The sequence below is a fragment of the Carassius auratus genome, chromosome 31 (assembly GCF_003368295.1).
Source record: "Carassius auratus strain Wakin chromosome 31, ASM336829v1, whole genome shotgun sequence".
Taxonomy (NCBI): Eukaryota; Metazoa; Chordata; class Actinopteri; order Cypriniformes; family Cyprinidae; genus Carassius; species Carassius auratus.
The window spans coordinates 2,069,979-2,085,411 of NC_039273.1; the positions used below are offsets into that span (position 1 = coordinate 2,069,979).

The 15,433-nt window shown below is 34.2% G+C and overlaps 2 protein-coding genes across 9 annotated transcripts in view; both read right to left on the reverse strand.

Moving 5' to 3' along the window:
* ralgapb (Ral GTPase activating protein non-catalytic subunit beta) overlaps positions 1-5,804 on the reverse strand; it is a 29,797-nt gene extending 23,993 nt beyond the window's left edge. For all 4 annotated transcript variants that reach the window (XM_026212948.1, XM_026212947.1, XM_026212946.1 and 1 more), the window contains exons 1-5: positions 5,646-5,804; positions 3,180-3,387; positions 1,525-1,727; positions 1,187-1,353; positions 594-780 (exon numbers count right to left, since the gene is read on the reverse strand). In XM_026212948.1, the coding sequence (XP_026068733.1) occupies positions 594-780; positions 1,187-1,353; positions 1,525-1,727; positions 3,180-3,356 (734 nt within the window). In that variant the 5' untranslated portion in view covers positions 3,357-3,387; positions 5,646-5,804. The remainder of the gene's footprint in view (positions 1-593; positions 781-1,186; positions 1,354-1,524; positions 1,728-3,179; positions 3,388-5,645) is intronic.
* A 6,823-nt stretch (positions 5,805-12,627) lies between these two features.
* tox2 (TOX high mobility group box family member 2) overlaps positions 12,628-15,433 on the reverse strand; it is a 116,690-nt gene continuing 113,884 nt past the window's right edge. For all 5 annotated transcript variants that reach the window (XM_026212951.1, XM_026212953.1, XM_026212955.1 and 2 more), the window contains one exon: positions 12,628-15,385. In XM_026212951.1, coding sequence (XP_026068736.1) covers positions 15,343-15,385 — 43 coding nt within the window. In that variant the 3' untranslated portion in view covers positions 12,628-15,342. The remainder of the gene's footprint in view (positions 15,386-15,433) is intronic.

Here is a 15,433-nt window from a genome sequence, read left to right on the forward strand (position 1 = left end):
TATGTGTTTTTTGACATCCGATGCCAATGCTGATATAAAGCCGATATGATTTTTTTAATTATTATTATAAATATTAAAGAAATTTGAAATAATTTGATAATTGATTAAAAAATTAATTTGTAAAAAAACATGCTTGTTATTCAAATGACAGTATTTTTCACAAATACATTAATAATTATTAAAATATAATAAAAAATAAAGTAAACAATGTAACCAACAGGACACTTAGTATTCTGGGAAAGTTACTGAGCATCGGGAATCATATTTTTCAAATAAAGCAAAGGTATTAGACAGAACTGTTAATGACGACGACGAACAAGAGAGAGAGAGCATGAGAACTGTATGTTCTCAGTGCCGTCAAAACAAAAGTCCCGTTGCCAAGCAAAAAAAAAAAAAAAAAAGATCGTCCAATGCCGATATAAAAAAAAAATCAAATTTCAGCCGATATATCGGCCTTGGTAATATATCGGTTGACCACTATTAGAAAACCGTTATCGTCTGCTCTTCAACACTGTGCAGTATTGTCCCTTTTTAAATAAACTATAGAACAAGAAAATAAACCAAGCTGAAGTGATGATGCATGCCTGATGTACCTGGACGTGAGCGCAGCGATGACTTTACTCCACTGCTCCACCACCGGAGGGTGATGTCTCCAGTTGGCCAGCATCTCTCGGGCCGTCTTCCAGTAGGGCGGCGTCGGGAAGCAGCGTGTGCAAGCCAGGAACCAGACCTCAAACAGCACGCTGATCAGCTTCTCAGCCAGCTTCTCTGCTATTCCTCCTACAGGAGACACGAGCGGCGACACCCGTCACACAGTCTGGTGTTCATAATGCACGTGACCGGTTTAAAACCAGAAATGTTACTGGTTATTATTTTAGCACATGAAATATTAAAACAATGTGAAGGTTGAAACCAGTCATGAAGGACAACTATGGCAGCTTTTGGTGTAAGAAACCTAGAAAAAGTAACATTTTGAATAATGCTTACAACTTAAAAGCTACAAAAGTGTGGATGATTAAAAAAAAGCAACATTTCTGCCCTCGTAAACACAATTACATCAAAGTAGGTTCATGTGCAGACTGCACACAAAATGCAGTTTGTTTAGATGCAAAACCTTCTCTCTCATTTGTTTGTCAGTCAATGTAAAATCTAGTTAAAGACAGAACTTCACGGCTGTCATACGCACCTCCCACAGTGGGCGGAGCCAGCAGCGTGTCATTGATGCGCAGCAGGAAGAGGAGCAGCACTTCCCATGTTTCTCTAGCCATTCCAGACGAGTCACGAGCCAACTTCTGCACCGCAGACAGCACTTGCTGACACAATTTAAAGTGCACCAGACTGAACTGCTCTGGTCTGAAATCATCAATACAAAGCGTAAACGTTTAATCTTTTTAATTAATCTCACGACATCAATCCAGAATACTACTGGGCACATACTGTAGATAGTGTAGAGTATAACATCAATGCAGTCATGGAAGAGTTTATGTGCACAGTGCATCATGGGTAACCACGTGCCAAACACACCTGGGCAGGAAAAGGTTGTGCAAGTGTTTGAGGATGGTTTGGACGTAGAGGTTGGGCTCTTTGATGATGGGCTGGGGTATAGAGTCTCGTGGAGACACCAGGGCCATCATCCAGTCAGTGTAGACGTCCACACACAACTTCACCGTGTCTCCATCCAGCGGGAGCGTCAGCCCGAAACACAGCACCTCCATGGTCCACTTCACCTGAGGACGACAAGCACAGCTTTAGATGACCTCCTAAACCGGTTTGAGATGGATCACCGACCCTTGAGCTAGAGAGGGAGGTCTGGTGACCCTCTCGTGCACGTCTGAGAATGAAACAGAAAAGAAATGCATTAAACAGGTTTATTTTCCAAACAGCATCGGTCACCACGGACAGCAATGAGCTGGGTCAGAGGTCAAGAAAAACAAAAATCAGAGTCTGAGAGGGAATTGACAGGATTTCCTCTGTTCTTATCACAGCACACAGAAGCCTACAGGAACCACACTCACAATGCAATGAAATTCAGACACACACACACACACACACACACACAAAATAGGAGTTCAAGCAGTGCAGAAACCCACCTAGATCGAGAACTAGACAAGGGTTTAATAACATCACAGCATGTCTCTCATTATACACCGGGGCGTAACTTGAGCAGTGTCCCAGTGTGTTTTGCTTCTAGCCAAATTATGCAAATGAACGGCGTTGGTCTTTAACTTCCTACTAAAACCTAACTTTATTAGGAACTTGCATGGTTTACTTCAAACAGAAGTCAGTTTGTAGTCTAATACGGAGGGTTAATTCACCGACAGTAAAATGGGTTTTTAGAGCAGCAGTTTTGGATTTATAAATAAAAAACGATCTGTGGATTACATTTAGGTGTTTAGCTAAAAAATAAAAGACGGGGATGTTAGGTGCTTGATGATGTAGTAGAAATTTTAAGTCTGATGGTATATCATTTGTTTTAAAATCAAAATGCTAAAGTCTGCCCACAAATGTTCACCATAATTTATGTATGAATCATAAAAAAAAAAGTATGAGGGAAAAAAGATACACAACATCTACTAACAAAACCATTTATGTTTTATTTTTCTCTATAGTTTGTGAAATATTACGCCACTAAATATATATAAAAATATGAAACATGGGGTATACCACCCTGCAAGTGAAAACAATTGCTAGATAATATAATTTCCACCTGGAAAAATTATATTTAAAAAATATATATGTCAAATTACAGTAGTAAACGCGATTTACATTAAATCTTTTTTTTTAATTTGAAAGCTAGGATATTTTACATTTGGTAAAATCATTATGAAATTAGATATAGCTCAGAAGTACATTTTTTAAATGAAAACCAATGCAAAATACAGTTGCATTGCCAGCAAGAAATATTTATGGCTGGTAAACGCTCTCAAATGAACCTTTTGCAGGTTTGGGAGGAAATGAATATCAGTCAAACTGCACATGAACAAACATTTCAAACCCAAACACCTTGAGCTCAGCAGAAGTTAACAGTTAACAGGATTCACGTCTGAATTCATTCAAACATGCCAACAGTGTAAATCATCCTTGAACTCCTGCCGCAGACTCGGGTTTGAATTGAAGACGTGAGATGTTATCAAACACACACGCACACACACACACACACACACACACACACTCCTTACCTCCTTGTCAGTCTTGAGGAGGCACTCGTTCTGTGCTCCTCCGAGAATGTTTCCCAGCGGCCGCACCACAGCGTTCGCCACGTCTCGCCCGACGCCGGCTGGATAAGAGTGTAAGACGCTCAGGTGACCCTGATCGTGCTGGACCACCAGGTGTAAAGACCTCCACTCAGAGTACATGACCACGACTTCTACCGGATCTCACAGCGGCCTGAGGACAGACGCAGCGCTTTATTTCTAATTCTATTTTAGAACGAACAGTATAAACACACACACACACACACACACATAAACAGGTCGAAGATAATAAGGGGGTTTCAAGCATCAAGCAATACAAGTGTGATATAGCTGAACATTAGAATGCATCTTTTTTTATCTGACCATAAAATAAAGATACATTTTTACCATGAATTACAGAAGTGTTACATTAACAGATCATTTAACAACAAATACTGTCAGGCCTTAAAATTTGATATATTTTAATACATCAGAACAAGCATGTTGTTTGATTTAGACATTAATGTATTGGTTAAACTGAATGATTTTGACCGTATTTTGGATTTTTATTTTCACAAAAGTTACTTGAAAAAGTAAAGTAGACACTCTATTGCATTTAATATTCTTTAAGTATTTAGTTAATTATAATTATTTAAACTAATCTTTAACCACACACACACACACACACACACACACACACACACATATATATATATATATATAAAATATATATAAAATATACATACATATAGTGTCATTTTTTAAATTTATTTATACATGCACATACATGAAACTAATTTATATTTAATTAAAAATAAAGTGCAATTTTATCTTTTTGCTTTATTATTTATTTAAAAATTTACAAGTTGTAAACACACACAAACTATAAATGAGGATACACTTATTTATATTTAATTGAAATGTAGCTACTAAATAAGTAAATAATATAAATTTAAAAATTACAAGTTAAACATGTATGTGTGTGTATACAACAATACAACTTGTAAATATATATATGCACACACACACACACACACAAATGCATATAATTGACAGTAAATAAAGCTATATTATGACATATACCATAACTGTCCTATAAAAGGACTATTTTGGGTCCCCCACCTGTAGTGTTTCATAACAAACTTCCTCTTATCAGACATCAGTGTCTCAGTCACACAGAGAAGTGATGTCAAACCATGCAGGACTGTGTTTGGACAACATCACAGAACGTCATGTGTGTCGATGGATCACCTGATCCTGAGCTCATCTGACACGAGGAACTCTCAGTGAGTTTATTCTCACTTAACAGACGACTGACAAACCCAAACCTAACCAATCACAGAGAAACCTCCCAACCCTGACATTACCCAGACGCTCCCCACGAGTCTCGTCCTCCTCCTGATCTACACACAATCTGAGAGATCTGATAACACTAGAACAAAACCTTTAAACATGGAGCCACGCCAGAAACATCTCAAACCCTCAGGAATAACACTACTAATGTCTCACACTGAATAAAGACTCAAATACTAATGTATGTATTTATATTATTCTATGTATATTAATTTATATTGCATGTATTTATTTATATACGTCTAATAATTTAAAGTTAAATACAAAATTACACACACACACACACACACACCTATCTACCTGAGGTTTTCAGTTGGACTTCCGTAGCCGCTGTGTTTGTTAGCATCTATGCTAACCGATCAGATACGAGTCAATGAAGCTTTAAATCCGAACACTAACTTCCACATTCATGTTTAGATATTCATTTTACGCCCTTAGGCAATTTATATGCAAATTAGACTCATTTTATCCCAGAGGGCGAAAGGCTACGGTCCATTAGCAGCTCGCTAGCTAAGCTAACACAGACTGATTCCCAACGGTCACTGCGATTAAAACCACCAATTTATTGCTAAAAACATTCAAATAGATGAGAATAAAAACAGAATTACCTTCCCTGCTAATTGATAAACCTGGTAAATATATTACATCTGCAGTAACATTAGTATTTGACGTTTTTTTTCAGCTTTAGCGGGAATCAGTCAGATACATCGTCTTATGAGCGCTTCAAAACAAACAAATGACAGCTGTCAATCATCGATCATTCCTTCTTCTAAATCATTTAATAGTTCGTTTTAAAGAGCTTTGTGTGCACTGACTGTAGCAGGCCGCAATGCGGGACTGTGGTAGTGTCTCAATATCTACTGCGCTCGCTAACTATATAGCGCACTTGGACAATGACAAAGATGTTGTGGACAATACTAATCAGGGAACTAACATGTTTTGGTGTCTAATATGCCTCAAAATAATGTGTAAGCAAATATCACATTTTGATTTGAAACTATAAAGCCTCAGATTGCTGTCTACGAAGAGAGCTCGCTATGTTTGAGAACGCAGCCCGAGTGACAGTTGACCGATCTGGACACACAAACACAATGCATACATGTAAATAAACCGCGTTACCTGAATCGGTTCACATATCAATCAAGTCGTTCGATCGGGTGATTTTGAGGGGAAAGCGGGTTTTATCGAGCAGCATGTTTGTAAGTAGCCCAGATGAGATCAGAACCGCTCCTCCATCGACGGGTGGCTGCAGTGGCTGATGTGAACGAATTGTTCGTTTGAACCGATTCCTCCCAATGATTCAATCGCAAGCTTTTGTTAAATCACTCGACTCTGTTTGGAATCATAAACAACACCCATATATTGTCTGTCAGCTAAGAAATAAACACAATTACGGTCTCAGTATCAAAATCGCACCACTAAATACAGTCAAAACTACCAATTTGGTCAAAATTAAGTAGAAAAAATATTTAATGATAAAAATAAAAAAATAAAAAAAATAAAGATAAACCACTGGGATAGAACTCCAAATCATATATATTGGGATGTCATTTATTTATAATATTGATCTTAAGAACTTTCTGTGAGCGGTATCTCAAACGAGTCGGGGAATGATTTGTATTGAACCGGTTCTTCAAAACGAAGCATCAGAACGAATCGATTTGTTCAAATGAATCTACTTTGCATCGCTCCTCCTCCAGAGCCGCAAAAAAACTAGCTGGAGAAAGAAATGCAAATGTTTAGGGCATGTGTTGAACGACACGTAGCTCTAGAGGATACAATGTTTTGCTGTTAAAAGGATTGCTGTGATTGTTTGCTTTAATCGATTCTTATTTTGTTAATAAATATGCTCTATGAATAAGTTGAAAACAGCGCCCTCTTACGCTCGTTTCACATATAATCCGTCTGCAGTGCATATGCAGTCCGTGTGCGTTATGTATTATTTTGATATCAAATCATGTAAAAAAAAATAATTGTGATACTCTTTCATCACAGTACAGTAACAATCTTTCATATACATATTTAAATTCAAATATAAACAACGTATTGTAGGTTTTTATAATAAGTTGCTGAAACAAGCTGCAACACATTTAAACACAACATTAGCCTACTTTTCTTGTTAGGATATCACAAACATTTAAAATCAAAACTCACCACTGACAGAAAGAGTCGACTCTCGTGCCTTTTGCATTTCAATCTTTATTACACGCAATCAAACAGGTCTTAAATAATTTTTTTTTTTTGCCTCTGTAAAAGTGCATATATAATGTTGCATTGTTTCTCTAAAGTTGCTCTTTTTCTTGTTTTAAATCAAGCCAAAACCCATGTGTTGCATGTGAAACACAGTAGGATTTAATTGATTAAATGATATAATTAGTTCTCCTTGTGTGTGAGTAAAATTTACAAATGTCTAAGTATATCTTTGCATTAGATATCAAAGCATATATAATGTGTTTCATTTGGCACACACTTTTATCTAAAGTGATTCATGTTGCATTTAGATGCATGTGTTTCGTTGAAATAAAGCCCATGATCTTCATTTTGAATCAGTATATTATACTGAAAATCAATTGTGCGTTATATTTGTTCAAGTCTTATATTTGTACCATTTTTTAAAGTGGTTTTCATAATCTGTTCTATCTTTTCTATTTTCTATTAATGATTAATTAAGTGTCCATTATTACAATGAATAATGTAGACACAAAAACTATATATTTTTAACTATGTTTATGCATTTTAATTTAGTTAATTATATGATAGTAATGAATTATTATTACTAATAATAAAACATTAAAAAATACTACACTATTACACTTATTAAATAATGTCAACAATTCTAATTAAATTTAGAATATTTGTAATTTATATTTATATAAGTAAAACAAGTTAGTAATTAAATTTCATTTAATTTTTAATTTATCATTTATCACCAACATATTACATTTATTAAATGTATTAATATATTTATTAAATTAATTATATCTTATTATATTTGATATATTTATTTTACTAATACATTCTACTTATATAAACTATATTTCAGATATTTTTAAGTTACTTTGTATTTTTTAACGAATTAATTTGATTATTGGTATAATATTAATAAATCAATAACAATGATTACATTCAATTTCTTATCACATTTTCTTTTTTAAACCTGAATCTGTTCACTCAGACTGGTTTATCCCATCCTCCGCCAGCAGGAGGCGCTGTGTCTCTGTGTTTGCTGCACTGCTGGTGTGTGAAGGGAGTGAAGAGGTGACCTAATTCAACTCAGGACATCCCACAATGCTCACTCATGTACACACACACACACACACACACACTGCTCACTCATGTACACACACACACACACACACACACACTGCTCACTCATGTACACACACACACACACACACACACACACACTATCTCATCATGTGAGCTACTGCGATTAACTGTGCAGAAATACACACATTTTAAGAGCATTTTTTAGCAAATTTTTAAAGCAAAAAAATAAAAATAAAAAAATGTTATTATGATTTTTCACCACATATTTTCTTATAATCATATAGATATATATATATATATATATATAGTGCACAAGTCATTTGGACTATTGATATGGTGATATAAGGATCTGGTCGCTGTTTACTTTCAGTGTTGTTAAATAAAAATAAAAAATATTAATAAATATATAAAATATTATATTATATTATATTATATTATATTATATTATATTATATTATATTATATTATATTATATTATATTATATTATATTATATTATGCATTTTAATAATATGAAAATGTGCAGCTTGCACATTCTTCAAAACATCCTTATATATAAAATAAATAAATAAATAAATAAAAAACAAAATTATATTTGTTAGGTAAAATAAACATTATATTATATTATATTATATTATATTATATTATATTATATTATATTATATTATATTATATTATATTATATTATATTATATTATATTATATATTTTCTATAATATGAAAATGTGCAGCTTGGACATTCTGGAAAACATCTCCTTCCACAAAATACAGAAAGCCAAATAGTTTGAAAACAACATGAGAGTAAATAAATGATGGCAGAAGTGTTCATTTAAAGCTGGTTAGTCACTAACAGTCGCTCTTTCTTGTAAAGAACAGTTTTAACAGGAGCTGTTTCTCCTCCACCCCTCTGTGTTCGCCGCAGGCTGGAATTATGGGTAGTCATTTCATGCTAAGACATGGTTTGACTCTCTCCCCCCCACTCCTCTCTTTTTTATGATTGTTATTATGACTCTCTGTACTTAAGAGGCAGGTTAGGGTTATTAAATATGCCAGCGCCAATTGTATTTTTGCTCAAGTAAGCTTCCTGGAAATATTCCATCTTAGCTGCTTTTATTCGAGGCAAATGTAGTTATGAATTTTAAAGCAGGCTGTTATAAGTGGAGGGAGAGAGAGAGGCTGGGAACCGAACTCGGAGTAACGCAGAAACAGAGAGAATTTCTCATTTCAGAGAGAGAGAGAGAGAGAGAGATGCATTCTATGTAAAACTTGAAAGGTATGTAATCTTGTGTATATATATATATATATATATATATATATATATATATATATATATATATATATATATATATATATATATATATATATATATATATTAGTGGAAATACTCTAAGACATCCAAGGCTTTCTTCAGGAAACTGACCTCTGTAACCTCTGAAGGTGTTTCGGTGTGTTCTGCATTGGCTTTGACTCAGTCTCTGGGTATGAGTGACCGCTGCTGGGGTGAATTCGGGAAGGTGTCTGTTATTTGGATTGTCTGGGTGGATGTGGGCAGCTGAAGCTAGCACCACAAGAAAAGAAAAAGTCAATCAACTGTGAGAGGGTTTTTCTGTGTAACGCGGACTTCCTCCCACGCAGGGGAAGCACGTTCACACACAGCTATCAGCAGCACGATCTGGACACAGTGTGGTGTTACAGTAAACTCAGGTGGAGCTCCTGACTGATGAGAAGAAATAAGGGTCCACACCCACAAAACACAGCAACTCTCCTGACAGCAGTTTGCATTTTGACCACATATTTGCAGCTTATATTTCACCCAATGATAGAAATTATATTTGGCAAAAAAAAAAAAAAAAACAACAACAAAAAAAACATTAAGCCTTTTTTGGACTAATATTTTATTTCGTGATAAATAAATAAAAAAATTAATTAATAAATAACTTTTTTTGCACTTTTGCATATTTTTTTAATGCCAATTAAGTACATTTTGACTGCTAATTTGTAATGCTGTAATGGGGAAAATTTGATTTATTTTTGAAAATATATGTGTTCTTGACATGTTTCTATTTTATTGGATTAAATCATTTTATTCCCTCATTTGTGGAGATAAACTTCAAAAGAAATATCAAGAACATGTGCAGCTAATATTTTATTCCTATATATATATATATATATATATATATATAGCAACACTTTGACCACAAATTTTAATTACAGTAATGTGAGTTTATGTGTACATTTATTCATTTATTTATTTGAAAGCCCATATGTTGATGCACTTATGAAACTGGCCTAGTTGCACACAGTTTTCTTGGGTTACCAAGTCCTTTTTCTGAAACTTTTCATTTTTCTGAACTTAAAAAAAGAGAAAAAAATACTAATAAAAAGGCATGAAAAGGAAAAAGCAAAGCTCTTATAAAAGACAGAAACTGAAACTCTTTTCTTGTCAAATCCGCCCACGTTTCCTGAGTGCGCTCTCGCTCTTTCTCTCTCTCTCTCTCTCTCTCTCCTCTAACAAAAGACCAGTCAGAGAGAAAGGTAGAGGAAAAAGACTTAAACTAACCTCCCCTGTTAAAGAAGAACAGACCAGTTACACATGTGGTCTCGTTAGCTCAAAATGTTGACATGGAAACCATGGCACATACGTTACATGTGTGACATCAAAGGAGGAGAAAATGACAAGAAACAGAGAGAAGAAAGCTCCTGTCAGAGTCTGTTCAGTGCACGTTGCACCGCAAAAGCTCAACCGCAGAAGTGGAAAGTTTCCATGTCGCAGGTCATTAACTGTTTGTCTGTTCAGTCCCAATGTCCACCGCAACGTCAAACCCACTGTAAATGCGTTTGATAACAATGCTCGGTTTTTAGATAATGTACTTTGTCAACATGCAGCTCAAAAGGACTTTATAAATTTCTATGCTTAGTGAGTTGATCAGTAACACTTTAATGCATTATAAAGGTGTTCGTAATACATATTTAATTTACTATAACTTTTCATAATTAATTGTAACCAGAGTTAAAATGCAATATAAAAATTGCAGGTTTGTTTGTCGTTTTTTAATGCATTGTATTTATTAAGGTTCAACAATGTATTTTAACAGTGGTTCATGAGATTATACACTGCATTATAAGGTGCATTACAATGCTTAATTAATGCATTAAAGGGGTCATATGATGTTGCTAAAAAGAACATTATTAGGTTTAATGAAATGTGTTTATGCAGTTAAAGGTAAAAAAAAAAAAAAAACATTATTTTCCACATACTGTACATTTGTGTTGTTTTTCCTCTATAAGCCCCGCCTTCTAAAACCCACTGATTTTTTACAAAGCTCATCAGTCTGAAAAGCGAGGTGTGCTGAGATTGGCCAGCTCTCCAGTGCAACAACAATACTACAATGAGAATAAAAGTTACGCCTTCTTTAATTGTGTGAACATCTGGGCGGCGTTATGCAAATCTTCCCACATAGTGATGTAGACATGTGGGGGCGTGGTTAAACGAGCTGTTTTAGGATGGAGTGGATGAGTCTTAACTTTGATAAAGAATACCTCTTTGGATTTGAGAATTAGTCTTTGCAACTTTACAGATCTTCTTTATGCACCAAGAGCTCCACTCCAAAGAGGAAGGAGAAAATTGAAATCGCATCATATGACCCCACTAAAATTACATTAATAATATAGCATTTATCCTCTTAAATGCATCGCTAATTCACCTTGCTTTTTAATCACCTGTCAAATAGAGACTCTTTCCACCATGCAATTAATTCAAGATGGACACTTTCTCCTCATGTTGAACATCACGTTTTAATGCATGATTTTCTTGTCCTGGTAAATCTAGAGGAGCAACATTTGAGATATCTGAAGTATAAGATGTCATTGCTGTCAATTGTAAAACTAAAGCGATATCCTTATGATATTCATTTGTATGCGACATTGTTAGGATTGAACTTTCGGCTTTCTTCATGGTGATGTAATATCAAGGTTTTCCTTGTTTTATTGTAATACATGCAAACAATAACTTGCACACGATTGCTCAATGAAACTGCACCTTTCTATCTCGATCCCTCTATGTTTCATTAAGATTATATGACTGAGATATTCCTCGTAATGTGTGTCACAGCATGGAATGACGATTCTGGTTTCCAATTGTTCAATAATGATTTATCAGCCAATTCAACACTGGAAGAAACACGCTACAATATGAATAAAACATAAAAGCGGGACAGCCAGGCAGTTTTACTGTATAGCCTCGCTTGTCAGATGCCTCTGAGAAAACAAAAAACAAAACACTAAACATATAATATGAGAAATGTTATAAATGGGTCTATACTTTCAAAAGCAACCACAAAACCAAGAGATTTCAGGTCAGAGTCCACTTAAAATACACCATATGGATGTTGTACCGCGGTAAAAGCACAAGAAGAGACATTTAGCGTTCATGATCCATGCTGTGTTATGGCATGCAAAGTATATCACGTTTTTAAATGAAATAATAAGGCACATGAGGTTTTATGCATATATACACATGCATTTTTTTTGCATATATTTTATGACAACTGAGCACATTTTGACCACAAACTTTAGAATGAAAAATATTAATGTAAAAAGTATCGTTTTTTATTATTTAAAAATATTTTTTAAATGATATTTATTTTTTATTGTATTGTTTGCATTGTTTTATTGTGCTTTTGTTCTATTTTTGGGATCTTTTCATTTTATTAAATCATTTTATTCTCCACTGAAAGGAAATACACATATTGAGGACGTGGTTGATTTTAACACCTGGTGTACATTAAAAAACAAACGAACAAAACAAAACAAAAAATTCCCAACCACAAAGATCTCATTTAATGTTTTTATTACTGACAAAATGAAACAAAAAGGCATAGTGACACAAAATGACCTGGCTGGCAAGGAAAGAAAAAATAACAGCATTCAAAAATGTTAAAATAAAAAATAAAAGCAAATGTCATCATCATCATAATCAAAAAAACACAAAAAAACAATAGATTTCAAATATTGTAGTTTTAAGCAAAATTGATCTCATTTTGTTCATAAATAGAAACCTGTTAAACATTATTAAATATTAACTAATGGGCAACTTGCTGATAACAATTTTAAAATAATAATCATTGCTGACTTTACAAATAAAATAACTACAATTGGCAGGTTTGTACACAAATTAAACGTCTTAGAAGATATTCTTTTTGTTTAACTAAAAATAGTATGCTACAGTAGAAACAAAGATTAAAAGAAAACGTTCGACTAAATGATTTAAATTTTTTCCCCACAAAACTTAAAGATGAGATCAACACAATAGAACATCTAGCAAAAGCTACTAGAAAACTATAGACCCACTGTTGGTTTACTGTGTGCTGTATTATCTCACATTGAGAACATTATAGTTCACCTTTACATGTTATATTGGTGGATTTAACGTCAGTCAAGACCAGGCAAAAGAAACAACCCGATTTCAATAGAACTACTGCTTCAGGCTTAAAACAAACTCTATGCAAGTACACAAACATGAAATGTGGTGCATCATCTAGGTTGTCACATTAACATAAACTCAAGAGAATCTTGCTGAATCATAAGGTTAAATGGCACAAACATTTGGAAACTGCACTTGCAATGTGTGGGCCAAGTGTTCACGTCTGTGTACTTGTGTAAAGTATGTTTCTGGCCTTTGACCTGAAACTGGAACATCTACGCTCCTATTCGTTGCATTTAGAACCTGAGAGTAAATCGACAAAGCTGATCAAATCACCTTATGAGTTTGGCTGTGAACATTCTTCGTAATACCATACATTTGCGTTCTCAGACTTATGGAAGCATGTTCCTGCCACTGAATAAAAATAAAAAAGATAATTTTGAGTATACATCTCTCAATCTTTCAAAGAACTGCGTGATATAAACTTGAAATTCTGACATGGTCCATGTAACGCTTCACAGTTCAATTTTCAAACCAAACATTCTTTTTTGTTAAGCTACTCAATAAATTTTCTATTTTTCTTTTTTTTTTAAGCTTAGGATTTATTAATGATATGATTATTGGCTACTATTTACAGACAAGCAGTATAGCTCAGAATATGAAAGCAAATTTTTAATTGTGCCACATTTTAAATTGTGCCAAATTATCATTTCTTCAGTCACAATTTAGTAAAAAGAAATGAAAAATTTGACATTTTAAAATTGAAAAATGCAAGAACTTTTCTTCCCCTCACGATTCCGACTTCTCAGAATTGGGAGATATAAACTTGCATAAGTTATAAAGTTCAGTTCAATTGCGAGTTTATGTCACCAATGTGACTTTATAATTCGCAAATTGCATCATTATATCCTACAGTACTTTAAAACAAGCAATTGCAACTTTATGTGCCTAGCAATTCGGACAAACAATAAAAAAGTCTGAATTCTGAGTTTACATCATGCAATTCTGAAAAAAAAATTGTGAGATACAAAGTCATAACTACGTTCTTATTTTGTTTTCAGTGGTGGAAACCAGTTTCCATATTAAGTCGTGTAGGAGCTTGCTTCAGAATGAAAACTGAGTCTCCGATGAATCAGGGAGCCTAAATGGAGAGCCAGGTCATGCAGTCTTTCAGTGTTTTTGCCATAGATCTTTTTATGGGAAATCACACCAGTGAGCACAGATTTTAATGCAAGATTGTGTACGTGTGGAAACACTCTTCCGATATCACCTGCACAGGCTGTTCAGTTACACAACGCACAGATACACTCACACACTCATTCATACCGGCACGCATTCACAAAATACCATTTAAAATACAAATCAATGAATTATGTCATATTAAAGAAGAAAAAATATCTGGACTTCATCTTCCCAATTTGACCCCCAAAAAAGTGATATTTACAATCACACTGTGACAGATCAACAAAGACCTACACGGGTCTTTAAAATTACAAAAAGAAGTTGTATTTATCAATTTTTCTTTTTCCATATTTTCTTGTCTATTTTTAATTTTTTATTTTTGCGTAAAATTCACAGAGTATTAGTTGAACAGCAACGTATCGCACTCAGAAGAGTATTTTCTCTAAAGTAAAAGACCTGTTACCGGCCCAAAAGAAGCGCTATGTTGCAAGCAGAAAATAAATAAAAGTACAACAACAAAACTAAAACAAAAAAATAAAATAAAAATGAGACCAAGAGGAAAGTAAACTGAGAAACTATGAGGAGAGTTTTCCTCTGTTTTAGTTAAAGCTCATTTGCCCTGAGGGCCAGTTTAATGGTAGTTTGCTTTATTTATTTTTTTTATTTTCGTTTTTTGTTATATACATTTTTTTTGTCATTTTCTTTTAAGTTTATTCAGAGGTGGGGTGAGTGCTCTCTGAGGTCTCCAACGGAGAGGCCTGTACATTTTTAAGTGCTCTTTAAAAATGAAAGGATCACTAGTAGTCTTCAGAACGCATACACACACATCCTTCTAAAAACGAATGAAAAATGACACTGAGGGAAACTGATGATGTCTGGGAAGGGTGCCGGGGACTCCCTGGTGTTGTTTCATCTTTTCTCTTTCCGTTCTCCTTGTTTTGCTTCAAGTGAGGTAGAGTGGCTTATCCCTGCCTATCATACTGCCACTGTGAAACAATGAGAAACAAATGAGCGTCAGGAAAATGGTCATGTCT